Here is a 26,847-nt window from a genome sequence, read left to right as displayed (position 1 = left end):
GACTGAGCTTCCAATGCAGGGGACCTGCGTTCAAGTCAATCCCTGGTTGGGGAGCTAAGCTCTCACATGCTATGTGGCAACAACAACAACAACAACAAAATATTAAAAGAAATGTAAAACATTTTTTAAACAGAGAAAGTTTATGGAAAGCGCTTTCTGAATTACAACTTGAACATGAGGACTCGTTATGAAGACCGGGACCTGGGTCATGGTGTATTGGAGAACCAGTGAGGGGAGGCTGCCAGAAGAGTGCTGAGTGCTGGGTTCTTACCTCGCTCCATGCCCTGAGCTTGGCCGGCTTTGCACCTAATCGTTCCATGTATATATTTCTGTAGCCACATAAAGGAACTACAAGGAAGGGAAATCTCCCCAGTTGATTCTTGCGGCTGGGAAGAGTTGCCATCTGGCCATTGTTGAATCAGAGCTCTGTGGTAACCGCAATCTTGCCTTGGTGGGGGTCACATTTACTTATAGAGCCTGACCCGTGGTTTTCTCCTTGATGAGGTTCACCTTCTCTGAAATACCTATGGCTTCGAGCAGCCAGAGCTGGTGCACTGTGAGCGTTTGATGTGGTGTAACCTGAAAATGTGCCATGCATCTACTTCGGGAGTCAACACGAGCAGCGGAGTTGGAGTTTGTAGCTCTGTGAGCAGGAAGAACAGAGGCCTCTAGGAGTTTAAAAGTCTCTTGACTGGGGCTCTTCGGGGGCTTCCCGTGGAGACCATGGTAGCTTTGTAAATCCTCCAGGTGTCTGTCAGTCCTGCCCTGTCTTAGACCTTTTGTTCATAGGAAAAGGCTTGTGTTATTTTTTCCTCTGACCCCTTTCCCTCCCTCCTCCAACCTCTGACTGACCAGCTGAAGCAAAAAAGACCTCTAATATATGGCTTAATCATAAATTCTAAATAATTATACTTTATTACCTCTCATGGGTCTTGAAATGTAGGTGCTACATTCTGCTTTCTGCCGAGGCAAGGGAATAATACAGAAACAGTAGTAAATTATAACTTCAGGCTGCAGTCGTAAGCTTGAGGAATTGCCATTTAAGTGGAAAGTGCTTGAACAGCCCAATGAGCAGCTGTCATGTCTATTTTCACTCTGAAACGTAGGAACATGACAGTATAGTTTCCGCTGCTTGTCCAATGTGAACTTAGCATGTTCTCCTTCCCTGCTCGGCAACCGCAGTATCTGCTTCTTGCTGTTCACTTTTTTTTGCACGGTTGAGGATGTGTCTCTCCTGAAACTTTTTGCTCTAAAATATGCCCCTAAATGCTGACATTTTCAAACTTGGGGTTTCTGACTTGATATCCCTGGTGGCTCAGATGGTAAAGAATCTGCTGCAATGCAGGAGACCCAGATTTGATCCCTGGGTAGGGAAGATCCCCTGGAGAAGGAAATGGCAGCCCACTCCAGTATTCTTGCCTGAGAAATCCCATGGATTTCTGCAGTCTATGGGATAGCAAAGAGTTGGGCATGACTGAGCAACTAACACATACTTTACACACCAGATTTTTTGGTCTTCAGACAAATTGGGGAGAGGACAAGGCCAGTGTCATAGGCTCTGAGAATAGGAACCTGAGTGTGTTCCTACGTCCTTGGAAGGATCTGCCATTTTCTTATCATATCTAGTCTTTTTGTTTATTTCTGTAGTATTTCTGTTGTGAACTTTACTTGAAGTATATGTGATGAGTACCTCCTGAGGGCCAGGCACTGAGCTGGAGGCTTTGATATATTTTATTTATTTATCATAACAAACCTGTGAGGTGTGTAATCGTCCCCTTCTAGTCACCTTTTTTTTTTTTTCCCCAGAAAAGAAAATTGATGGGAATGGACTGCTAGTGGGTAGTATATGGTTTCTTTTAGGAGTATGAAAATACTCTCAAATTAGTTTATGATGATGGTTGCACAATTCTGTGAATGCACTAAAATGCAGTGAGTTGTATATTTTCAATGAGTGAATTATTTGATACGTGAATTGTATCTCCATAAAGCTCCATAAAGTGAAAATGTTAGTTGCTCAGTCGTGTCTGACTCTTTGTGACCCCATAGACTGTAGCCCACCAGGCTCCTCTGTCCATGGGATTCTCCAAGCAAGGATACTGGTATGGGTTGCCATTTTCTGCTCCAGGGGATCTTCCCGACCCAGGGATCGAACCCAGGTCTCCTGCGTTGCAGGCAGATTCTTTGCCGCCTGAGCCACCAGCACCAGGAAGCAGGTATGTGAACTGTATCTCCATAAAGCTCCATAATGGAGAAGGCAGTGGCACCCCACTCCAGTACTCTTGCCTGGAAAATCCCATGGGCGGAGGAGCCTGGTGGGCTGTAGTTCGTGGGGTCGCTAAGAGTCAGACATGACTGAGCGACTTCACTTTCACTTTTCACTTTCCTGCATTGGAGAAGGAAATGGCAACCCACTCCAGTGTTCTTGCCTGGAGAATCCCAGGGACGGGGGACCCTGGTGGGCTGCTGTCTATAGGGTCGCACAGAGTCGGACACGACTGAAGTGACTTAGCAGCAGCAGCAAAGCTCCATAAAACCCCATTTTAAAAAGGAAATTGAAGCTCAGAGAGGTAAAATCACTTGCTTGAGGTGACATATCTAGTGAAGCTTATGTTTAAGTCCAGATTTTTCTGAGACCAAACCTATTCTTTCTTCCATGGAACTATGCTAGCTCTACTAATTATATCGTTGTGGAATCTTTTTCTTTAAAAGTGTGGGAAAAGAATATTAGTTGACCAACTAATAGATGAATACATATATATTCTCACTGTTAAGGATTCAGATAATATGGAAGTGCATAGAATAAAATGTAGAGGTACTCTTTTATCTTCTGTCTGTTCCTTTTATAAGCATTAACATAAATAGTTATGTAGATATATTTATGTTACGGCTGCTTTTTTAAAAAACACAAATGGGACAGTACAGTATTGTGTTAGTTGAGTACCTAGGCTTTGTTGGACTTAGGAACTAATTGGCCTTCAGATTGTACTCTCAGAACAAAACTCATTTGTATGTAGGGGACTTATTGTGTGTTAGTAGGTACATATGTGTATGTGTGTATGTGTGTGTATACTACTTAGTTTTTTTAACTTAATAATATGTCCTGGAGATTTTTTTCATGTCAGTACCTCATCCATATTATTGTTGGTATTATAATAAAAATAATATATGTACTAGGAAATAAAAATTTAAACAGTGGAGGTTGATCTAAAATGGAAAGGGAAAAAAAAAATAAATAAAAAATAAAATGGAAAGGGGGAAACTTTGCCACCTACCCCCAAGTTCCATTTCTTAGATGTAACTACTTTTCACTGTATTCACATTTTATTCCTTAGGCGATTCTTTCCTGCTTAACTGTTAAAATATCTTTAATACTTCAGTTTTTTCATTTAACAACTTTAAGGCCTGTCAGTCTTTCATGAAGAAAAATGTGGGATTGGCTCTCTTACACTCTCAACTCTTCCTAACTTTTGTCACTTGATGTTTATTTTTAAGTTTTTTTTTCTCTTAATTGATCAACTTTATACCAAGACATAGATGCTCTCACTTGACTTCTGGTATTTCAGCCATGTCATTGCTGTCATATTTTTGAACTATATAATGTTTACAGGCTCATCTGTAATTTTGATGAGGGGACCATGCTTTCTCTGTATGTCGACAGTGTACAGTGTGTGTTATTAATTGTGCTTATGTGTGTGTTATTAATTGTAGAACCAAATGGAGTGACTGGACTCCTGCGTAGAAGGTCTCATCCACTGTAATCACTAAACTTACATCAGTTGAAAGAACATGCTGCAAATGTCAGGTCAAGATTTCCGACCTCACCAAAAGCTCAGGCTCGAGCTGCCTTATTGAGGTGGTTTTGTGTTCGAGCCATGGCTTTCTTGTTGCTTAGTTCTCCCTCTCTCCCTGGCGTTCATCACTGCCTTTCTCTGTCTTTACTGACTGGAGAGTCATGCCATGGTGCTGGCTCGATGCTATTAGATGTTGCATCGTATGACTTAGTTAATGTTTTGATAAACACTGCCTTCTTCAAACACATCTGACACAGTTTTACTGAGATTGCTTCTCATTGCACTCCTAGGAGAATTCCGTTGTCACTCAGGTCCTGTGTCTTCGTTCTTTTTCTGGAATTTTCTAAGAATGCCTTCTGACTACTATATTTTAGATTCCCCAAAATGTGTACCCTCTCCAGGACCCACCACAGTACTTTGAACATGGTAGGTGCTTTAATAAATATTGAATCAATGAGTGAAATTCCTCTTCATTCATGGCAGTATAGGCAAAAGGAAATATTTATTCTATCCTTAAAAGCTCCTGGCTGGAAAAGGTTTTGAAGACCCCTGCCAAAACAGATGGCCATTCATCTTATATTCTGGGATCTCTAGAGACAGCTTTTAGAATCTTCCATGACAGTCTATTCCTTCAGTGACCCATGCTTTACTTCCTTATAACTAATCCAGATAACAATGTGGCATCATAGAATTTTCCAAATGACACAGTGTCTGGATCAATTTGTACGTTCTCTTTCACGTTTTTTTTTTTTTTTATAAGAACACCATCAAAGGTAAAAAAAAAAAAAAAAAGTGCCTATGTGTTTTTTTTTTTAAGCTGAGGATGAATAATAATATTACTATGAATTATGAAGACCTTTTAATCTCTTATGGTTCATTCAATCAGTCATGTGGTATTGAGATAATTCTCTATACGGGTTGGGTAGCTGGAGTGTTCCTCGTTGAGTGGCAGTCTCTCTCTCTGTCTCTTTTTAAATATTTATTTATTTACTTTTGGCTCTGTCGGGTTTCAGTTGCAGCATGTGGGATCTCTCATTGGCTTGCTGGCTCTTCATTGCAGCGTTGGCTCTCTGGTTGTGGAGCTTGGGCTTCGTTGCCCCACAGCATGTGAGATCTTAGTTCCGTAGCCAGCGATCGAAAGGAGTCTCCTGCATTGGACGGTGTATTCTTAACTACTGGACCACCAGGGAAGTCCCTGGCTGGCAGTCTTCCTATGCCCTCTTTGGCTATTGGGTTCTCTCTACAGCATAATTCATAAAAGTACAGGCTATGGGAAGGAATTTTTCAGGCTTTTAATTTGATTGCATATACTGTGTATGCTCTTTGCTCCTTCTGTAAAAACAGTGGGAGAATGACCATGAATGAAACCTTTAAAAAAATTTATTTATTTAATTGATTTTTGTTGACTGAGCTCAGGACTAGACCAGGAATGAATCTGACTTTTCTTGAATCAGTCAGTTCCTGCAGCAGATTTCAAGCCCAATGTCCTCATTGGGCTTCCTTGGTGGCTCAATGGTAAAGAATCCGCCTGCAATGCAGGAGACAAAAGAGACACAGGTTTGATCCCTGGATGGGGAAGATGTCCTGGACAAGGAAATGGCAACCCTCTCCAGTATTCTTGCCTAGAGAATCCCATGGACAGAGGAGCCTGGCAGGCTGTAGTCCGTGGGGTTGCAAGAGTTGGACATGATTTAGCGACTAAGCCACCGCCACTACTGTGCTGGCACTATCTATACCCCCATTAAACTGTCTCTGTGGAATAATTCTTCTAGGCCCAATAAACATTTCAACTTTTTTTTTTTTTTTTTTTGACACAGTTCGAGGCTTTCAGGATCTTAGTTCTCCAACGATTTCTGGACACGGCATCAAAAGTGCCAGGAAATTTCCTACAAATTTTAAAAAGGTATAAATTATCGTCCTTAGTTCATTATAGTGACTTTGTTCTAAAACTGATCCTGGCATACCTCTTTCCCCTTACATTTTCATATTGTTCCCTCCACCTAGTTATATTTTCTCCTTCATTCTAGGTACACGTATAACTCACCTATTTAGGGTTGACATTAAAAAAATTTAATAGCCACAGTGACAGTGACACCAGCCATTCAGTATGGTTGCCATAACTCTCTTTCCCTCCAGACTGTAGCAATTGATATAGCAGTCTTATGTCACCTATTAGAGCTAAGGTTTTTCAGAGCCACTATTAATTGTATTTCTGTACTGTGCACAGCACTTAGTGCCTTGTACAGAATAGGAACTTGCCGAGTATCTGGAGAGAACAGCCTTATTTCCTCCCTAAGTATTAGCCAGAAACCTTATCTTGGGCTTCTGTGGGGGCTCAGGTGGTAAAGAATCTGCCTGCAATGCAGGAGACCAGGGTTCAATCCCTGGGTCAGGAAGATGCCCTGGAGAAGGTAATGGCAACCCACTCCAGAATTCTTGCCTAGAGAATTACATGGACAGAAGAGTCTGGTAGGCTGTAGTCCATGGAGTCACAAAGAGCTGGACATGACTGAGCAACTAACACTTTTGCTTTTTTTTAAAAAAAAACTATCTTCAATTGCCAATGGAAAATCAGATATTGAAATAGGAGTGACTAAAGAAAGTAGTCAAAAGGTGTTTGAAGGAACAGAACTGAAAAGTTTAAGTGGCTATTCCAGTTTCATTCATTAGCTTTACTTGGAAGTTCTGGGGCCTGGAGTTCACTGGAGCAGTGGCTTTGTATATACAAAGTGGGAAGAGAAGAGACTTCATTCAAGTTTTCTGTTAACCTAACCTTCTCATCTCTCCATTTCCATGATCCCCTCTGCCCTTCTGTCTCATGGGAAGAGTTGCTACCAGGATGAGAAAAGGCAGCCCTTCCTAAAGTGGGATTAAAGTTCCTTTTGCTGATTTAGAAATCAAGAATGAATGATTAACCTCAAGAATGTATTCTCTTCTCAGCCCAACAATAAAATAAGCATTCCATAAAAGTTAATCTTAGAAAACAAAGAGAGAGAAAGGTGTGTACCCTGAGGTCATCTTCACCTCTGTACTTGTTTCTATAAAAGAGTTTTCAGTCCCCTGGAAAATACACTGCAAAAGATGTATAAAACGAACCAAAGCTCTTATTGCCCTTACTGATTTCAGTGTTCTTTCATTTCTTTTTGGGGAATGAATATCTCTTTTCTGAGGACCTCTTCATTGAGCATTCCCTTTTGCATTTAAAAAAGTCATCATACTTACTGTTTTATTTTTTATTGTTAAGTACAAAAGTAATAATGTATGCTATCCAGTCAAAGATGCTGTGAAGGACTTCTCTGGTGGTCCCATGGTTAAGGATCTACCTGCCAGTGCAGCGGACATGGGTTCCATCCCTGGTCCAGGAAAATCCCACATTCCACAGGGCACCTAAGCCCCTGTGCCACAACTGTGAAGCCTGCGCTCTAGAGCCCGTGAGCCACAACTACTAAATCCGTGAGCTGAAGCTACTTAAATCTGCACCCTAGAGTCCGTGCTCTGCAAAAGAGAAGCCACCACAATGAGTAGCCCATGCACTGCAACTAGAGAAAGCCTGTGTGCAGCGATGAAGACCCACCCAGCCAAATTTAAATGTATAAATAAAAGAAAAAACCAACTCCCCAAAAAACAATCAATTTTAAGATGTGCTCTAAATTCAGAGATGCTAAAAATGAAATATTAGAATTGATGCTCACTGTAAAGAATTTGTAAACTATAAGAAAGTGTAAATTGGATAACAAAAATACATCACATAATGTGACCACACAGAGCTAGCAACATTCATAACTATTTGATGTGATTCCTTCTTGCATTTTTTTCCTATACCTGGGAAAATATGTTTTCCCAAATATGGGAAAATTAATATCAGATTATATGGTATTAGATATAATGTTAATATGATATTAATATCATTAGATATGATGTTTAGAAAATTAATATATTAGATATGTTTGGGAATACCAGGCCACCTTACCTGTCTCCTGAGAATCCTGTATGCAAGTCAAGAAGCAACAGTTAGAACCGGACATGGAACACCAGACTGGTTCAAAATTGAGAAAGGTGTGCATCAAGCCTGTATATTGTCACCTTCCTTATTTAACTTATATGCAGAGTACATCATGTGAAATGCCAGGCTGAATGAATCACAAGCTGGAATCAAGATTGCTGGGAGAAATATCAACAATCTCAGATATGCAGATGATACCACTCTAATGGCAGAGAGCAAAGTGGAACGTAAGAGCTTCTTGATAAAGGTGAAAGAGAGTTAAAAAGCTGGCTTAAAACTCAGCACTCAAAAAACAGATCATGGCATCCAGTCCCATCACTTCATGGCAAATAGATGGGAAACAATGGAAACAGCAACACTCTTTATTTTCTTGGGCTCCAAAATCACTGCAGATGGTGACTGCAGCCATGAAATTAAAAGACGCTTGCTCCTTGGAAGGAAAGCTATGACAAACCTAGACAGTGTATTAAAAAGCAGAGACATTACTTTGCCGGTAAAGGTGAACATTGTCAAAGCTAAAGTTTTTCCAGTAGTCATGTATGGCTGTGAGAGTTGGACCATAAAGAAGGCTGAGTGTTGAATAATTGATGCCTTCGATTTGTGATGCTAGCAAAGACACTTGAGAGTCCCTTGGACTGCAAGGAGATCAAACCAGTCAATCCTAAAGGAAATCAAGCTTGAATATTCATTGGAAGGACTGATGCTGAAGCTGAAGGTCTAATACTTTAGCCACCTGATGTGAAGAGCTGACTCGTTGGGAAAGATCCTGATGCTAGGAACGATTGAAGGCAAGAGGAGACGGGAACAACAGAGGATGAGATGGTTGGATTGTATTACCAACTCAATGGACGTGGGTTTGAGCAAACTCCAGGAGACAGTGAAGGACAGGGAAGCCTGGTGTGCTACAGTCTATGGGGTCACAGAGTCGGACACGACTGAGCAGCTGAACAACAGCAACAACAATAATGTGTTATATCTTGTTTTTTTCCCAATAATTTTTTGTCTTTTTTCTCCAATGCTTATATATCTTGAATATTTTTCCTTATTAAATATTCCTCGAAAATGTGATTTTAAAAAATGGCTTAAATAGGAGTCCTCTACTTTTGTCATGCCATTTATTACCAGTGCCTTGGTATCAAGTATATCTCTCTGGTGAACATCTTTGTACCTAATCTTTATCTGCACCTATAGTTATTTCTCTAGGAAGAGTTACTAGAAGTGAGCCACCTGAGTAAGGATGAGAGTGTTGATAGGTAAAGACTGTACATATTGCATGGTTAGACTGTTCTTCAGAATGTTCTCAGTTTGCCTTCCTACCTACAGTGTATGAAATGTGTTTATCAGTTCCTTTTACCAACCTACCTTATTGCGCCCTAGGCAACACCAGGCATTACAGTTAAAAATGTTTTCTCCAATTTAATGAGTGAAAATAACATGCTGTCGTTTTAAAGTACACTTACTTGTTGATGATGTTGAACACTTTCCGTGTTTTCATGGCCATTTGTATTCTTCTTTCTATTACTATTTATTAGCTGATCATCTTTTGCCCATTTTTCTGTTGACATATTATTGACATGCATCTTGATGCTCACTTTATTCACCTCTTCTGTTCTTTTACTGGGCATTAAAAAAAAACAAACATACTCTTTAAAATTTTTGACTTAGATTTTTTTAAACAATTCTTAAAAAAAAAAAAAAATTTTTTTTTTTTTTTAATTTTTGACCCTGCTGCACAGCATGTTGGAGATGGCAATGGCACCCCACTGCAGTACTCTTGCCTGGAAAATCCCATGGACGGAGGAGCCTGGTAGGCTGCAGTCCATGGGGTCGCTAAATGTAGGACACGACTGACCGAGTTCACTTTCACTTTTCATTTTCATGCATTGGAGAAGGAAATGGCAACCCACTCCAGTGTTCTTGCCTGGAGGATCCCAGGGATGGGGGAGCCTGGTGGGCTGCCGTCTATGGGGTCTCATAGAGTCGGACGTGACTGAAGCGACTTAGCAGCAGCAGCAGCAGCACAGCATATGGGATCTTAGTTCCTGATCCAGGGATCAAACCCATGCCCCTTGCATTGGAAGCCTAAGGTCTTAACCACTGGCCTACCAGGGAAGTCCCTAAAATAAATTTTAATATAGAAAATTTTTTAGATGAAGTGTACTTACTTTCATTTATTATTAATTATGTTCTTATTTCATCACTAAGTCATGTCCAACTCTTTGTGACCCCATGAACTGTAGTCCACCAGACTCCTCTGTCCATGGAGTTTTCCAGGCAGGAATACCTGAATGGGTTGCCATTCCCTTCTCCAGGGAATCTTCCCGACCCAGGGATTGAACTGGGGTCTCCTACATTGGCAGGCAGATTCTTTACCATTGAGCCACCATGGAAGCTCATTAATTATACTAGCATTGAATTAAATAGCCGTATTAAAATTATTTAACAACTTGTATGTTCCCTGCTAGTCTTTTTATATTGTGGTTTTAATTATTTTGATTGCCATCTTGTCAGCTAAAGTATAGGTTCTAACTGTTTGATGAAGGCTAATGATAGGGAAATGGTGGTAGTGTGTTTTCTGAGTCTTTGCATTGTTTGAGTGTGACTTACTGTACCTACATGTATTCATATCTCCTTTAATGGCTATCGGAATCTTGAGTAAGGAGGTTTCCACCTTAAAGCTCTATAGATATTGTTCCCTTGACCTCTAATATTTGATGTTAAGGAGATACCTGAAATCATCTCCATTTTGATCCTATTATAGCAAGTTGTGCTTTTTCTTTGGACATTTTTCGTATTTTGTATTTAATTTTTGAATGGAAAATGTTTATGCACTTGGTTAGCCATTTTGTAGTACAGACTCAGGCCTTTTTACAACTTTGGAAAATATTCTTCTGTTATTTCTTTGATTATTCTTTCATTGTTCTATTTTCTGCTTTCTAAGATTTCTGTTCTATCTCTTTTGGCTAAATCTGCCCCTCATCTCTTATCTTTTTCTGTCACTAATTTTTGTTTTCTGTCTGAGTTCTGGGAGAATTTCTTGAGTTCCCATTCACTTGGGTGATTTGGTTTTTCTGCAGCATGCATTCTGTTGTGTAGTCAGGCTCTTATTGTTTTAAATGAAGGCAGACTTACTAAAAAAACAAATCAGCCCCAAGCAGCCTTTCCTGATCTCATGCTGTTCCATCTTCATGATTACTTTGCCCCATTATTACAGGTGCAGTGCCTTCTTGAGTCAAGTGGCTTCTTGAAAAATTGAGACTTTTATGAAAATTTTTTCTGACCATTTGAGTAACACTTTTTCAGAAGAGGCAGTTTCTGTCAAACTGGTTCCTTTCCTTAGAACTATAGTAATTTTGCCCGAGTTTAGTAATTTTTTCCTTGCCTGTTTTTCCTTATAGAAAGAAGACTAGCACCAGCTAAGAGGCAACTTGGTGTTAAGACTGGTTCTATGAAAACTTAGTACAGATTCCTGGCTAAATACTTCACCTGAAGGCAGAAAATGCACCTTTGCAGGGTCAGATGAGAGACTTGATGAACTGGAGCGCACTGAATAACTTGTTCTTGTCTTTGGGTGGTATGGATGCTCACGGTATGAGCAAACACGGGCAGCTTTTGGACTGGGGATCGAACCCTTACCCCCTGCCTTGGATGGGGAGATCTGAACCACTGGCCTGCCAGGGAAGTCCTGGTATTTTTTCCTAATTGAAGTATAATTGATTTATAGTACAGTGCTACCTTTCTTTAATCTCATTCCTCTTATACTGTATCCAGCAGAGTTGCTTGTAATTTCTGGCATATTGAGCACCTTTCTCTGATATTGAGCACTGAAAGGAGTCTTCATTTTTTTGATATTTCTTTGATGGTCTCATTGAGAATCTAGGAATGGGGTAGGTAGAGGTCTGGGTCTGTACTGTCGTCTCATCAGGAATACTCCCTTCCCCCCTTCCATTGGCTATTAAATTCTGAAAATGTCCTCAGTCATGGATGTCCCCACATCTAGGAAAAATAAGGTCATAAATATTAAGATTGAGGGATGAGAATGGACAGGTGAGTAAGAATGAAAAGCTTCAGTGATTGTGTGAAAGTGGGAAGATTGGATTTCAGTATTGGGCTTATTTAGCTCTGGAGTGCCTTTAGCAAAGCTCCTGATTGTTACTTTAAGAAATTTGGGGACGCAGTAGCCCCTGGTGAAACACTGGACAACAAAACCAAGAAAATAAGGGCTGGGTTACATTTAGGGTGACCAGCTGTCCCAGTTTGTCTGGGTAGGGGAGAGGATCTCAGGATTCGGGACTTTGTATTAAAGCCAGGAAAGTACTGGGCATGAACTGATCACCCTAGCGTGAATTATGCCTTTGCATCTGTGGTCTCTTATATGAGATGAGATTTCATGCTACAGTGAATGTCCAGCGTTCTCTCCTTCCACTGATAGAGCAAGCAGCATTTAGCCTGCAAAGAGTGAGAGCTCTTTTTCCATTTGTTTTGTTGAATAAATTCTACAAACTCTAATTGCTCCTGAGTATAGTCAGTTTTTTTAGCTGTTTTCTGAGATAACTCTGGCAAATAGGCATTCTTTAATGTTTTCTTTCTAAAAATTATTAGGATTAGTCTTTAAAGCTGGGGGCATCTTTAGTACATCCTTTGAGATGTACAATCCATGAGGTTTGAGCCACGTTCATAGATTTAGAGTTTGAGACAAATTAGAAGTCCCACAGTGAAAATACAGGGTTCTTTCTAAAAGTCATAAAGGACTAGAGACATTTGGGAGCAATTTCAAAAGAGTCGTTTGATTAGAGAGTTGCCAAGGATTTAAAGAAAGGCACACACCCCGGACTGTTACTTCTAATGTTGTGTTTGCCACTTGGTCTTCCTTCTTAAGTGCCTTTGAGCTGCCCGTCAGCGGAACAAAAGCTCTTAAGAAATCTGTCTGTTAAGATGATTTTCTCCCTCCTTGTGATATCTTTAGAGCCCACTGTTAATAGCCGGGGAGTAATGAGGCTTTTATTTGGATAGGTGAGAATGGCATCTGTATATTTCTTAGAAATTGTTTCAGTCCTTTATGGGCATCTGGCCTGGGGAAACTCCTGCAACCCCTGCTTTTTGTTTTTGTTCGGCTTTGAATCCCCCTTCAGACAAAATAGTTCAGATCAACTAGAAATTCTCAGGTGTGTCCTTAACTGAAATCCTCAGAGGGCAAATTGAAGAGAGAAGGGTCATCCAGTCGTCTTCAGGCCGTAAGCCACACTTAAAAAAATTTTTTTTAATTTAATTTTAATTTTTTAAATTGGAGGATAATTGCTTTACAGTATGTTAGTTTCTACTGTACAGCAAAGTGAATCAGTTTATCAGTTATATATATATATTCCTTTCCCATTTAGGTCACCACAAAGCATTGAGTAGAATTCCTTATGCTGTATGGTAGGTTCTCATTAGTTATCTATTGTATCATATATCTGTTATTTCTCTGTGTTACTTTTTGGGTGAATGCTGGTTATGGCCAATTTTATTTATTGGTGTCTGATTTTGTTATACTCTTTTAAGTAGTGTTGGACTTTGCTCTAGTGAGTAATTAAATTATTTGGAATAAGTTGGATTCTTTTGAGGCTTGCTTTTAAGCTTTTAGGTGGATCTTGGGCAGCCTTTCATATAGGACTTGTTTAACCTTACTACTAAGATTATGCTTTTGTAAAGACTCTTATCTGGGCCTTGCCAGGCAGTGCAGTGGTGAAGAATCCACCTGCAAATACAGAAGATGCAAGAGACACCGGTTAGTTCCCTGGGTCGGAAAGATCCCCTGGAGGAGGAAGTGGCAGCCTGCTCTAGTATTCTTGCCTGGAGAATCCCATGGACAGAGGAGCCTGGCGGGCTACAGTCCATGGGGTCGTGAAGAGTTGGTCATGACTGAGCGACTGAGGACACGAACACAAAGACTCTATCTATTATTGTCTCAGATAGTAGGAGCCATTCTGGCCGCTGAGAACACGGTGTTCTTGGCCTAATGTGAGCCTGAGGTTTCTGGAGCTTCTTTTCCTACAGCTTTCTGGAGCTTCTTTTCCTGCTTGGAGCAAGTTTTCATTCACATATGCACAGTTTAGTGTGGAGTCAAAGACTGGAAGGAACCCTTCTGCAGATGTCTCCTTGATCTCTCCCTGCGCAAGTTCTTCTATTGCAGTATTCTGCCTTACAGATCTCTGCTCCCTGGTCTTCCTACTCTTTGTCTTCACAACTCAGCAGGAAGGAAAGCTGAACACTCAGAATTCTGACTTCTCCCTCCCTACTCTGTGGCTCTGAAACTGTTTCCAGCTGGAAAGCCAGGCAATTGTAGGGCTCACCTATTTAATTTCTCTTGTATTTGGGGTTATGTCATGCTCTGTCTTCCTGTGTTTTATAGTTGTATAAGGCAAGAAGGTCAACCTTGTCATCATTCTCAGTGCTCATCACTTAGTTGTGTCTGACTCTTTGCAACCCCATGGACTGTAGCCCGCCAGGCTCCTGTGTCCATGGGGTTTTCCAGGCAAGAATACTGAGTGGGTTGCCATTTCCTTCTCCAGAGGATCTTCCCCACCCAGGGATTGAACCTGTATTGCCTGTGTCTCCTGCGTTGGTTGATGAATTCTTTGCCACCTGGGAAGCCCATCCTTGTCATGACTACTCCCTAAGATCCATGAACAAATGTCCTGCAATTGTCATTTTGTGTTTCCTCTCTTAGGTTTAGAGGAAATTTTATAGGTTGTTTTTGCTGACATGTAGTTGGTCTTTGCCTCCTAATTTAAATCATTGTCTTTCTTGGTATCTTCCTAAGAAGTCTTTGTCGCTTATGTAGGAAGTCATGTGTTGCCAGGGACAGTCTGGTTCTCTTCTTATTAACAGAGGAATAGAAGCAATGCTCTAAGCAGAGGTGATACAGATTTTTGCCTCACATGTGGCATCATTTCATAGAATACACAAGAACTTGGCCATTGAATTTTCTCCAATTGCATGTGGTTTCAGGCATATTCTTTAGCTGATGAATTCACCACCTACTCCATTCTTGGGTCATGAATCTGTAGGCTTGAATTCTGTTCTGAGAGCCAAAGCATTGCAACGTGCTGAGTTGGTTGGTTTGCTGCCTGGAAAATTGTTAGGGCAAAATTGATACTTTGATTGGGGAGGGCAGGAGGCAGATTTTCAGATGAAAGATGTTCAATTCCAAAGAATACAAAAGAATTTTGGCTTATTCATAAAGCATGAGTAGAATTAGATGTATAATGAAAAAGAGAAGTTCAACCCATAAATAGTGGTGAGTGGGTATCATAAGACTACAGGTAAGTAGGGTGACCATATAGCCTGTTGGCTAAGTACAGTGCTGGTTTACGCCTGTTGTCCTAAAGTAATTATTAATCACATCCCCTTTCTCTATTGAAAGTGTCGTGGTTTTTGATGGCTTTACACCACAATGGTTTTATACCATATGACTATATATATATATATATATATATATGCACACATATATGTATATCTGCTGCTACTGCTGCTAAGTCACTTCAGTCGTATCTGACTCTATGTGATCCCATAGACGGCAGCTCACCAGGCTCCCCCGTCCCTGGGATTCCTTCTCCAATGCATGAAAGTGAAAAGTGAAAGTGAACTCGGTCAGTCGTGTCCTACATTTAGCGACCCCATGGACTACAGCCTACCAGGCTCCTCCATCCATGGGATTTTCCAGGCAAGAGTACTGGAGTGGGGTGCCATCGCCTTCTCTGATATATCTATCTATCTATATCTATTTATCTCTCTATATAAAGTCATCCTACTTGCAAAAAATTGTTTAGATTATACAAAGTAATTGTTATATTTTTGGTTCTTGTCATTCTTCTTGAATGATGGATTTACTGTTTACTTTGTAATTTAAATACTATTTAGTGACTGATAAGTGGCATGTTGGATGCTTTTTTCCCTTTAATTTTTGGTATTTTTCCTGCAGATGATCTCAATGCCACCCACCAACACTGTGTTTTGGCTGGTTTACCACCTCGGTTTAGTTCCACCCACCGAGTGGCAGAGGTAAGTGTAAATAAAAATGTGACTCAAACTTAATTGGATGTGACAGAAGTGGTTGCATGAGCAATTTATCATAGAACTTTGGAAGACTATTTGATAGGAAAATTGCTTCCATCTAACTAGATTTTAGCCTCTGTTTACTTGCTTTTTGAGCTTTGAGTTGTGTTGGATCCAGTTGTAAAAAGTGTCTTCACAGCCTGGGCTAAGTCTGTTTTGCTTCCTTCGAGTTGTGTTTCTTGGAAAAGGTGCCTGCAAGAGGGGACCTTGGCAGGTGTTGCTGGTTGGAGATTTTCTAAAGTGTTGGTACCTGTCAAGGTCAAGGTCAAGGTCAAGGTGGTGACTGGAACGAAACTGGGTAGATCCGTGTGCTTGTGCATGTGTTAGTTGTAACTGGGCTCAGAGGGTTGAGAATTTACATTCCCATTAACTTTGGGTCAGGCTTCTGGGCATGTGAATGTAAATTAAAGAGACAGTTAGAGTGGTGCCAGGGAATTTCTGAACTCCCCAGTCAGGTTCCTAACCCAGGCTTGATTGCTGAATTCTGCCACCACTTGCAGTGGCTGATAGTCAGCTGATTAGACTAGTTCAGAATAGAAAGTTAAGAGATGAGGGAAGCCCTTAGTAGTCATCCTGGGGTGTTGTGTGTGCTTGCTTAGGAAGAGTTGTAGAGAGCAGGGAGAATGATCATGAAAAGGATTACAAGTTGACCTCGTATCCAAACTTGTTATCTGTGCTTTGCTTTTATAGCTTGACTTTTCACCATACTGCAGGGGGACCAGTGTGAGAAAGTTGGGCAGAAGGGATAAAATAAAGTGTTAGGGAAACACAAACACACAACCTTTCTAGTCCTGATACTATAGAGTCTATAAGGCAATGTCATGTTTGCTGGTAATTAAGCAGCTTTCCTGGTAAACTGGTCAAACTGCTCGGTGGCTGAGATGGCGTGTGTCTAAGTCAAGATGCCAGCAAGCCCATCAAGCATTCCCTCCTCCCCGCTTTCTCCTTATCTCCCTTTCTTGTTTCTTGCATTCAATCATTCATCTAAATATTCGAGGGCCTGTTCTGTGTCCAGCAGCACTAAAGGCTTGAGAGAGAGAGAGAGAGCCATTAGCTTGACGGGTATGCCCACTAGTTTTGCTGAACTAGCTTTTCAGTTTGAGAGGCAAATATTAAATAGATAAAAACACAAATAATTTATCTTAGAGACCTAAAGTAAGTTCTATTAGAAAAGAAGAAAGGAAGGAAGGGAGGGAGGGAGGGAGGAGGCAAGGGGCAAAAGGAAGGAGGGAAGAGGAAGGAAGGTGAAAGGGAGGAGTGAAGGAAGGCAAAAAGAAGTGAGCAAGCAGTTATCGAGCATCTTACATGTGCTTTGTGTTGTGCAAAAGAGATTTCATTTTTGTATAATACAAGATGGTATAGACATCTGTCTTTCTAGTCAGAACTTTCCCAAGAATTCTTTTGAGTGTGTGGCTACTTACACATATCTGCATCTTTCCTAATTCAATCTGGAAGAGTGGACAAGGTGATTAGTGCTGTGCTGAGAGGGCTAGTGTAAAATGATGAATAAGAAGTTTGGGAAAATGTATTTGATAAGGATAACAATCATATCTAATTCAGAGTGTTCTTATGAGGATTAAATGAGTTAATACGTGTAAGTGTTTTAGAACAGTGGCTGATAGAGTATGCCTGCAAAGAATGTTAGTTGCTATACATATATATTAAATTGCTACTACCTCTACTAGTACTGTTGCTACTGCTATTACTACTACTATTACTATTACTGCCTTTTTCAATTATCCTGATGAAAAGCTAGTGGGAGACAGGAACAACCAAAACTCTGTGTGGAAGGTGATACTGTCTCCGTTGATACACTGGAATGAACACGGTAAAGCAAGAGAATTTATGTCATCAACAAATCTTAATTGAAACAGTTGCTATTGACTGAAAGCTACTACTCAGAAGAAGGGAAGTGATTTTAGTTCTATCATCCATTCTGCAAACTTCTGTTGAACTTTCCAGTGTTCAAGGTATTCTTTTAGACACTTGTGGATAGCAGTAGTTGACGTGTGGTATCTTTAAGATGTTTCCCGTCTAAGAGGAGGTAAGTACAGAATAGAGAATAGAGTAAGACTTCATGAGTGACCTGACAGGTAGATGTGTAAGACTTGAATGTGTAGGGATTAGGGAATTTTAGGACAGTTGAGGTCAGCTAATGGGATGAGGACTCAGGTGCAAATACTGTGATTGGTTTGGGATGAGGATACAAGGGGAATATTGAATGGCTCAACTTTGACTGAATCCAAGGATTGCCAGAAAAGGAGTATTAGCAGATAAAGGCTGATTCCTGAATGGGACTAGATTGTGAAAGATCTTGGATATTAGGTGTGTTTGGAGTTGGTGATGGACAGGGAGGCCTGGCGTGCTGCAATTCACGGGCTCGCAAAGAGTCAGACACGACTGAGCGACTGAACTGAACTGAACTGAAACTTAGATTAGGGGATTTCCTGGTGGCTCAGACAGTAATGAATCTGCCTGCAATGCAGGAGACCCAGGTTCAATTCCTGAGTCAGGAAGATCCCCTGGAAAAGGGAATGGCAACCCACTCCAGTATTATTGCCTGGAGAATTCCACGGACAGAGAAGCCTGGCAGGCCACAGTCAATGGGGTCACAAAGAGTCGGACTTGACTGAGCAACTAACACTTTCACTTTCACAAACTTAAATTGGTTGGTGAACTGAAAGTCGCTCAGTCGTGTCCGACTCTTGAGACCCCATGGACTGTAGCCTGCCAGGCTTCTCTGTCCATTGGCTTCTCCAGGCAAGAATACTGGAGTGGGTTGCCATTTCCTACTCCAAAATTGGTTGGTAGATGGGGGTTATCAATGATTTATTTATTGCAGTATTGACATATTGGAGATATCTTTTGGAAGATGAAAATGATAAAGACATCAATTAAACCTGTTAGTCTGAACTAAAGTAGTGGCAACAGGAGAAAAGAAGAAATTCCCTTGACTAATGTAGGAAATGTAGTGACAGACTTGGCAACTGAATGCAGTGGAGGAGGGAATGGAAGAGTGAATGAGTGGGCGAATGAATGAATGGATGAACAAGCCAATGAATGAACACACTGACCAACTACCTCTTTACTGTATGCTTGTCATGTGCCAGGCTCTCGGGTGACTCTGAGGTTGCAAGCCTGGGTGATTTGGAAATGACATTACTGTAAGCAGGTAGTTCTAAGACACTAGGGAAAGAATATAGTTCACTTTCAAACAGTTTGAGTTAGAGCTGCCAAGTGGAGAGGTCCAGCAGACAAATGGAAATTTGGGATTAAAACTTGTAAGAGATCAGGACATCTTTCCTTCTCCACCTCCTACAATAAATACATAGTCAGAAGTTCCCAAAAGGAGCCCTTCAGACTGCGTTTTTAAAGGACACCTCTGGTCTTAATTCCTTTTTTCCTAGATGACTAACTTTACTAAAGTGGCAGTGCTGTAAAAATATCCTGAGGTTTAGCTTTCTCTGTTTAGTTATAGATGTTTATTTGTGTCTTCTAGTTTTTAGGGAAATTTTTGAGCATTGATTTATTTATTAAAAGAAAAAAAAGAAATGGAGATATACAGTGATGCCTTAGGAGAAAAACATAATCCCAAACCTACATCTTTTATCTCTACTTTAGTTGAAGCTTATGATATTTTAAATTCCATGGGTGGAGAAGCCTGGTAGGCTGCAGTCCAGGGGGTCGCTAGAGTCGGACACCACTGAGCGACTTCACTTTCACTTTTCACTTTCATGCATTGGAGAAGGAAATGGCAACCCACTCCAGTGTTCTTGCCTGGAGAATCCCAGGGACGGGGGAGCCTGGTGGGCTGCCGTTGTGGGGTCGCACAGAGTTGGACACGACTGAAGTGACTTAGCAGCAGCAGCAACATGATATTTTACTGATTAGATACATACAATGTGAAAGATGTGACTATCTTGCTTTCTATATCGTAGATCATAGTCAATACACGCTATGGTCTGTGGGCCAGCCAGCTATTTTTGTAAATAAAGTTTTATTGGAACCTAGCCATGCTTATGTATTGTTTATGGCTGCTTTGGAGCTACAATGGCAGAGCTGAGTAGTTGAACACAGACCTTATGACCTGCAAGCCTAAAATATCTACTATCTGGCCTTTTTTAAGAAAAAGTTCACTCACTCTGTTTTGCGTGATCCTGTATATACAGGCTTCAAAAATTATCTTAAAGTTAAATGTAGTCTTTTAAAAAAAATGATCATTTTAAGGTTAACTTTTTACTTCTACCAAAAGTCAAAAATGATAATATTCAATGCTGGTGAAGTTACAGTGAAACTGTACATTAATGCACTTCTGTTAGTTTTTCTAATTGGCATACTTTTTGGAAAGCTGTATTAGGATATGTCTAAAGCACCATGAATATTTTTATGGTATGGTAAAGCTATTGAATAATATCTTTGACCTCAAACCTAGGAAAAAATTCAAAAGAAGTATATATAAAAACCTATTTGCCTGGCATGATTAATAGTAGTGAAAAGTTGGATAAAACCTTAACGCTTTTATATTATGTGACTCACTAATTAAATTGTTAATATCATCACCTCATTGAGCAGCATTGCAAACGGTAGTTTGGAATACTTATGTACAAACAGTGAAAAACAGCATATACATTGCTAAGTATATATTGATTATAGCTGTGTGTGGATGAAGAATCACACTCACTAAAAATAAAATAGGGTAAGGTGGCAGGATTATGTTTTTATCTTATTTAAAACTTTTAATTTCATCTTATTGTTTTCAGTAACAGAAGAGGGAAAAGATTTTTTCCCCCATCACTATAGTTAACATTGCTGTTTCCTTAAATATATATGGAGAAAATCCATGCAACTTTATAGCCTTGCTTGTTCTACACATGACCTTTCCCTCATGAAGTATAAAATTTGACGTCTTTTCTGTGCCAGACAAAATGATTTGCTATTTTCTGCCTATTCACAATATGTAGGAAGCACATTGTTTTAAGGAAATGATGTTCTGAAATTCATTTTAGTTACTCAGAAGAAATTGATTCAGTTTTTGGTTGCAAAAATGTGATTAGATTGTATCTGATGACTCGCACAGAGAAGGCAATGGCACCCCACTCCAGTACTCTTGCCTGGAAAATCCCATGGATGGAGGAGCCTGGTAGGCTGTAGTCCATGGGGTTGCTAAGAGTCGGACATGACTGAGCGACTTCACTTTCACTTTTCACTTTCATGCATTGGAGAAGGAAATGGCAACCCACTCCAGCGTTCTTGCCTGGAGAATCCCAGGGACGGGGGAGCCTGGTGGGCTGCCGTCTATGGGGTTGCACAGAGTCGGACACGACTGAAGCGACTTAGCAGCAGCAGCAGCAGCAGATGACTCTCAATCTTTATTTGATTTTAGGTTTTTTTTTTTCTGGTTGTGTAGAATGTTCTGGGGATTCAACACAGAATATCTGTTTTTTTCTAAATTTAAATTTTATGTATAATTATATTTTGAATAGGTAGTTACTCAAATGGTTCAAAACTCAAAAAGTATCTAAGTGTGTACAGTTGATATGTGTCTCTCCTCACCCCAACCAGCTCCTCTTCCCCAGAGGCAACCAATATTATCAGATATTTTTTATCCTTTCAGTGATATTTAATAAATATGTAAGCAAACACATATGTATTTAATGATAATTTAAAAAATTTCTTACATAACTAGTAGCCTGCACACTATTCTGCACTTATTGTTTTGCTTTATTTTAGTTAACCTTGGTAAATAATAACTTATCTGTATGCGATTCTTAGAGTAGGAAATTTTTTTGAAAGCTATGATACCAAAAGCATAAGCTATCAAAGAAAAAATAGACGATTTGAACTTTATCAAAGTTAAAACTGTGATGCTTCAAAGGTTACCATCAAGAAAGTAAAAAACAGAAGCCACAGAATGGGAGAAAATATTTGTAAATATATTATAAATATATATATATATGTCATGTATCTCACAAGGTGCACATTTTTAGAATATGTAAAGAACTTCTTACAAGTCAGTGATTGAAAAGATAAATAATCCAACCTTTTTTAAAATTAAAAAAAATTTTTAATTAATTAATTTTAATTGGAGGATAATTGCTTTATAATGTTGTGGTGGCTTTTGCCATACTTTGACATGAATCCAGTCTTTTAAAAAGGTAAAGGATCTAAATAAACATATCTCCAAAGGAGATATACAGATGGCCCATAAACACATGAGAAAACAGCTGTAATCAGAATCACAGTAACAAGTGTTGCTGAGGATATGCAGAAATTGAAGCCTTCATACATTGCTGGATGGAATGTGAAATGGTGCAGCCATTTTGGAAAACAGTCTAGCACTTCTTCAGAAGGTGAATACAGAATTACCATATTGTCCAGCAATTCCCATGCCTAGGTGTATGGAAGAGAGAAATGAAAGAGAAATGAAAACGTGTATGTGAATGTTCATAGTAGCTTAATTCATAATAGCCAAAGAGTGGAGAGCCCAAAGGTTCATCCTCTGATGATTGGATAAACAGGTGACATATCTCTATGGCTGAATGATTTGATGATGATATTTGACAGTGAACAGGAACGGGATACCGACACATGTTCAACACAGGAGAACCTTGAAAATGAGACTGAGTGAAAGAAGCCAGTCACAAAGGAACGCAGATTGTATGGTTTCCTTTATACGAAATATACAGAGTAGTCAAATCTATAGACCCAGAAAGTAGATTAGTGCTTGCCTAGGGCTAGGAAGGCTGGTAGAAATGAGACGGCGTGACTGCTGAAATGGACAGGGATTCTTTTTTGGAGTGATTAAAATGCTCTAAAAATAACTGAAAAACATTGAATTATGTGCTTTAAGTGGGTAAATTTTATGACATGTGAGCTATTAATATATCTCAATTAAACTGTTACCTAAAAAACTAGTCCTGATTATAGGTTCCTTAGGAATATATATACATCTTCTGGGTGATTAGAGTTCATCTTCCTCTTTATATCTGCTGCTGCTGCTGCTAAGTCACTTCAGTCGTGTCCGACCCTGTGCGACCCAATAGTCGGCAGCCCACCAGGCTCCCCCGTCCCTGGGATTCTCCAGGCAAGAACACTGGAGTGGGTTGCCGTTTCCTTCTCCAATGCATGAAAGTGAAAAGTGAAAGTGAATTCGCTCAGCCGTGTCTGACTCTTAGCAACCTCATGGACTGCAGCCCACCAGGCTCCTCCGTCCATGGGATTTTCCAGGCAAGAGTACTGGAGTGGGTTGCCATTGCCTTCTCCGCCTCTTTATATCAGATGACTTCTAATCACCCAGAAAATGTATATACATTCCTACCCCCTCTTTTTTTTTTTTTTTTTGGTGACAGCAGGTATGGCTTCACCAGAGTTCATTTAACTGGTCCCTTATTGATGGGAAGTTCTGTGTTGTTTTTAATTGTTATAGAAGATGGCATTTTAATTAATTGCCTTTCATGGAGGTTACACCATACTTGGAAAAGTAAAGGTACAGGCAGAACATGTTTATAGACAGAATGTCATGAAAAAAAAAATGTTGTAGAGTTGCCCATGGGACAAAGGCGAGTGGTAATTTAATTCTAGTTTTTGTTTTTTCTTTGTAGCACATTAGAGCTGCTGCCCTTCTATTCCCAGCACTTTGGGATCGTCATATTAAAATACCTATTAGTCAAGCTTCTGGTTTTGGCACAGAAACTTTGTTGTTTTTTTTCCCCCCAGGCGTGCCCAGGTCACATTGTGTAAAGTGGCAGTAACCATGCAAAGAATTTTTGTACCAGGGGATTAGCTTTCAAGGTTATTCCGAAGGGATTCGTTTAAATTGTAAATAATAAAATAAAAATACTTTGGGGAGCCATTTCCCTCATTGGGTCTAAAGGATATTTATAGCTTGCTTTTTATCATCCTAGGAAATCATGTCATTATCAGAACAAACGGATGCACACTCTGCCTGCATCCTCTTTTTTTTCTGACATATGCTCATTCAAAGGAGTTCGTCCCTTTGACCTCTGTTTGCTCCCACAAATCAAAGAAGGATGGGCCCGTTACCTGTTCCTTTGCTCATGCCCAGGTACTAGGTGAGGCCTTTGAACATGCCTTGAGGGCAGGAGTCACAGATTCTCCATGATTTGAGGATTCTCTTCTGCCAGTGACTTGCAGCTGCCTAGTGTACACTGTCTTGCCGAAAAGGAAAACGAATCCTTTGCTCTGTGTTTATAGCTTCATTTTTCCCCCGTTGCTGTTGTATTTTGGTTGTTTTTGAACCAGTTCCACTGTCTGTTTACCTTTTTATTTCCCTCATTGTTAGGTGCAGGGCACTTGAGATAAAGTCAGCATCCTTGACTTCTTGGTTAATTAGTTATTCCTCCAATATGTACTTAGGGCCTATCCCCTGGTGGCTCAGATGGTAAAGAATCTGCCTGCAGTAGACCCAGGTTCGATCCCTGGGTCAGGAAGGTCCCCTGGAGAAGGGATTGGCAACCCACTCCAGTATTTTTGCCTGGGAAATCCCATGGACAGAGGAACCTGGTAGGCTACAGTCCATGGGGTCGCAAAGAGTCGGACACGACTGAGTGACTAACACTTTCCAATAGGAGCTTATTAAGTTTTTGTTTTATATATACATACATATATATATATATATATGTATGTGTGTATATATATATATATAAATATAATTAAGACTCAGGGACTTTCCTGGAGGTCCAGTGGTTAAGACTCCATGCTTCCACTGCAGGGGGCACAGCTTCAGTCCCTGGTCAGGGGACTAAGATCCCACATGCCTCACTATAGGGCCAAAAGCAAACAAAAAGAGTCAGTTCTAGGTGCTGTGGTATATGTAGAGTATATACATTTGGAAACAGGGTGTTAGCCTCCAGAAGCCTACTCTCTGGAGATATGAAGCCTATGCAATAAGAAAACAGCAACATGAGTGGCCCAGGGGAGGCCAGGGTGGGAGCGCAGAGCCCGAGGAGAAGGCTGCTGTAGTCAGTCTTGGGTTAAGAAGCATAGGCTGAGTTGTGAGGGCAGCAGGTAAGTGCCCAGGAAGGGGACAGACATCCTAGGAAGGGAGGCTTGGTCAACGTGGGGTTCACTTACTGTGTCGGTGGCTGGTTGTCTCTGCAGTGCTCAACAGGGACCTTGGAGTACATCTTACAGCGCTGCCAGGTGGCCCTGCAGAATGTCCGCGAGGAGGCAGACAACGGTGAAATCTCTTTGAAATCCTTGGAGTCAGTGGTTTTGAAACAAGGAGAAGAAATCCACAACGAGGTAAGGGCTTCTGAGAACTGTGGTGATTCTGTCCTACTTGTAGCTAACAAAGTAATCGGCCACGGTTTGCTCTAAGTGTAAGAGCCCAAGGATGGTTCATTGCTTACAAGGCAGTAGCCAGAGCATCGGCATTTTCATGCCAGTGCTGCCAGCCTTTGTCTGCACAGTGCACAGTGAGCCAGATAGCATATGCCGGATAGCATGTGCATGGAGGGTTCACATTCTATTAATAGGAGAGGGGACTTCCCTGGTAGCTTAGCTGGTAAAGAATCTGCCTGCAATGCAGGAGACCCCTGTTCAATTCCTGACTCAGGAAGATTCCCTGGAGAAGGGATAAGGGCTTTCTGGTGCCTCAGATAGTAAAGAATCTGCCTGCAATCTGGGAGACCTGGATTGGGTTCAATCCCCGGCTTGGGAAAATCCCCTGGAGGAGGGCATGGCAACCCACTCCAGTATTCTTGCCTAGAGAATCCCCGTGGACAGAGGTGCCTGGCAGGCTACAGTCCATGGAGTTGAAAAGAGTTGGACACAAATGAGCGACTAAGCACAGCACAGTAGGCGAGGAGCCCGGGCTGGAGTAACCTGTTCGTGATGGGCAGGCATGCCTGTCCTTTGCTCCAAATCAAGGCACATCTTTTTCCTCTAAGTCTGTTATCAAACCTGCCCTTTATTCTGGGCAGAGAAATTATATTTTCCAAGGATATTAACCATACACACATCCTTGCAGTGAGAGTCTGAAACAAAAGGCAAGGCATGTAGAAATGCAAGAGGCCCATGAAGGCTAAACTTCCAACAAGGACTGATGGAAACTGAAGGAGAATCCTCAGAGCAGGTGAACCGTAGGAGCCATGCCTTTTGTTTACAAAATTCTGAAGTCTGTGAGACCAGCAGTTCTGGGTCCCCTAAGTCAGTGTTTCACAAACTGTTCTTTTCATGAATACCCTGTCAATTTTTGCTATATCTTTGGACTGCATCTGTTGTTATCTTTTCAATACTTTTTAAAGAATCAGCTCATTTTTTATGTAAATAAAAATCTTTAAAAAGGAAGCTTTATATTACCACTTTTAAGTGGAAAGCCAATATCAGCAGCCAAAAGAAAAAGTAACCAGAAAACTCTAGCCTGTGAAAACAGCAATGTTATGTTATTCTAGCAGATGCTTTTGGCTAAAGAAGGTTCTGGGCCTACAGTCTTCATTTTTCATGTTAAGAAGTGAGGTTAGTGCAGAACTTCATACACTTTCTAAAAGTCATTGAATTCTACACTGAAAATGGGTGGATTTTGTAGTGGGTGCGTGTGTGTGTGCTCTGTCGCTTCAGCGTATCTGACTCTTTGCAACTCTATGGACCGTAGCCCACCAGGCTCCTCTGTCCATGGGATTTCCCAGGCAAGAACCCTAGAGTGGATTTCCGTGCCCTCCTTCAGGGAATCCTCCCAACTTAGGGATTGAACCCACATCTCTTGTGTCTCCTGCATTGCAGGTGGATTCTTTACCCACTGAGCTACCTGAGAATCCCTTTATGGTGGGTAAATATACCTTTAAGAAAAAAAAAAAAGGTTACCAAGTGGTAGAGAATTATTGAAGATTATCATCAATCAAAGACTTTTTCTTTGGTGTAGTTAGAACGATTGGTGGAGAATTTGGAATACAAAAATGTTCTCAATCATCTTTTCAATAAATAATTACTGAACAT

General features: G+C 40.6%; 1 protein-coding gene across 3 annotated transcripts in view; it reads left to right on the top strand.

Annotated features, from left to right (window-relative positions):
- Nucleotides 1–26,847, top strand: part of FTO (FTO, alpha-ketoglutarate dependent dioxygenase) — a 424,120-nt gene that overhangs the window by 151,903 nt on the left and 245,370 nt on the right. For all 3 annotated transcript variants that reach the window (XM_027513571.1, XM_027513570.1, XM_027513572.1), the window contains 2 exons: nt 15,758–15,837; nt 25,012–25,155. In XM_027513571.1, coding sequence (XP_027369372.1) covers nt 15,758–15,837; nt 25,012–25,155 — 224 coding nt within the window. The remainder of the gene's footprint in view (nt 1–15,757; nt 15,838–25,011; nt 25,156–26,847) is intronic.

The sequence above is a fragment of the Bos indicus x Bos taurus genome, chromosome 18, assembly GCF_003369695.1.
Source record: "Bos indicus x Bos taurus breed Angus x Brahman F1 hybrid chromosome 18, Bos_hybrid_MaternalHap_v2.0, whole genome shotgun sequence".
Classification (NCBI taxonomy): Eukaryota; Metazoa; Chordata; class Mammalia; order Artiodactyla; family Bovidae; genus Bos; species Bos indicus x Bos taurus.
Note: the sequence above shows the minus strand (reverse complement) of the source record. Positions and strands in the feature narration are given on the sequence as shown.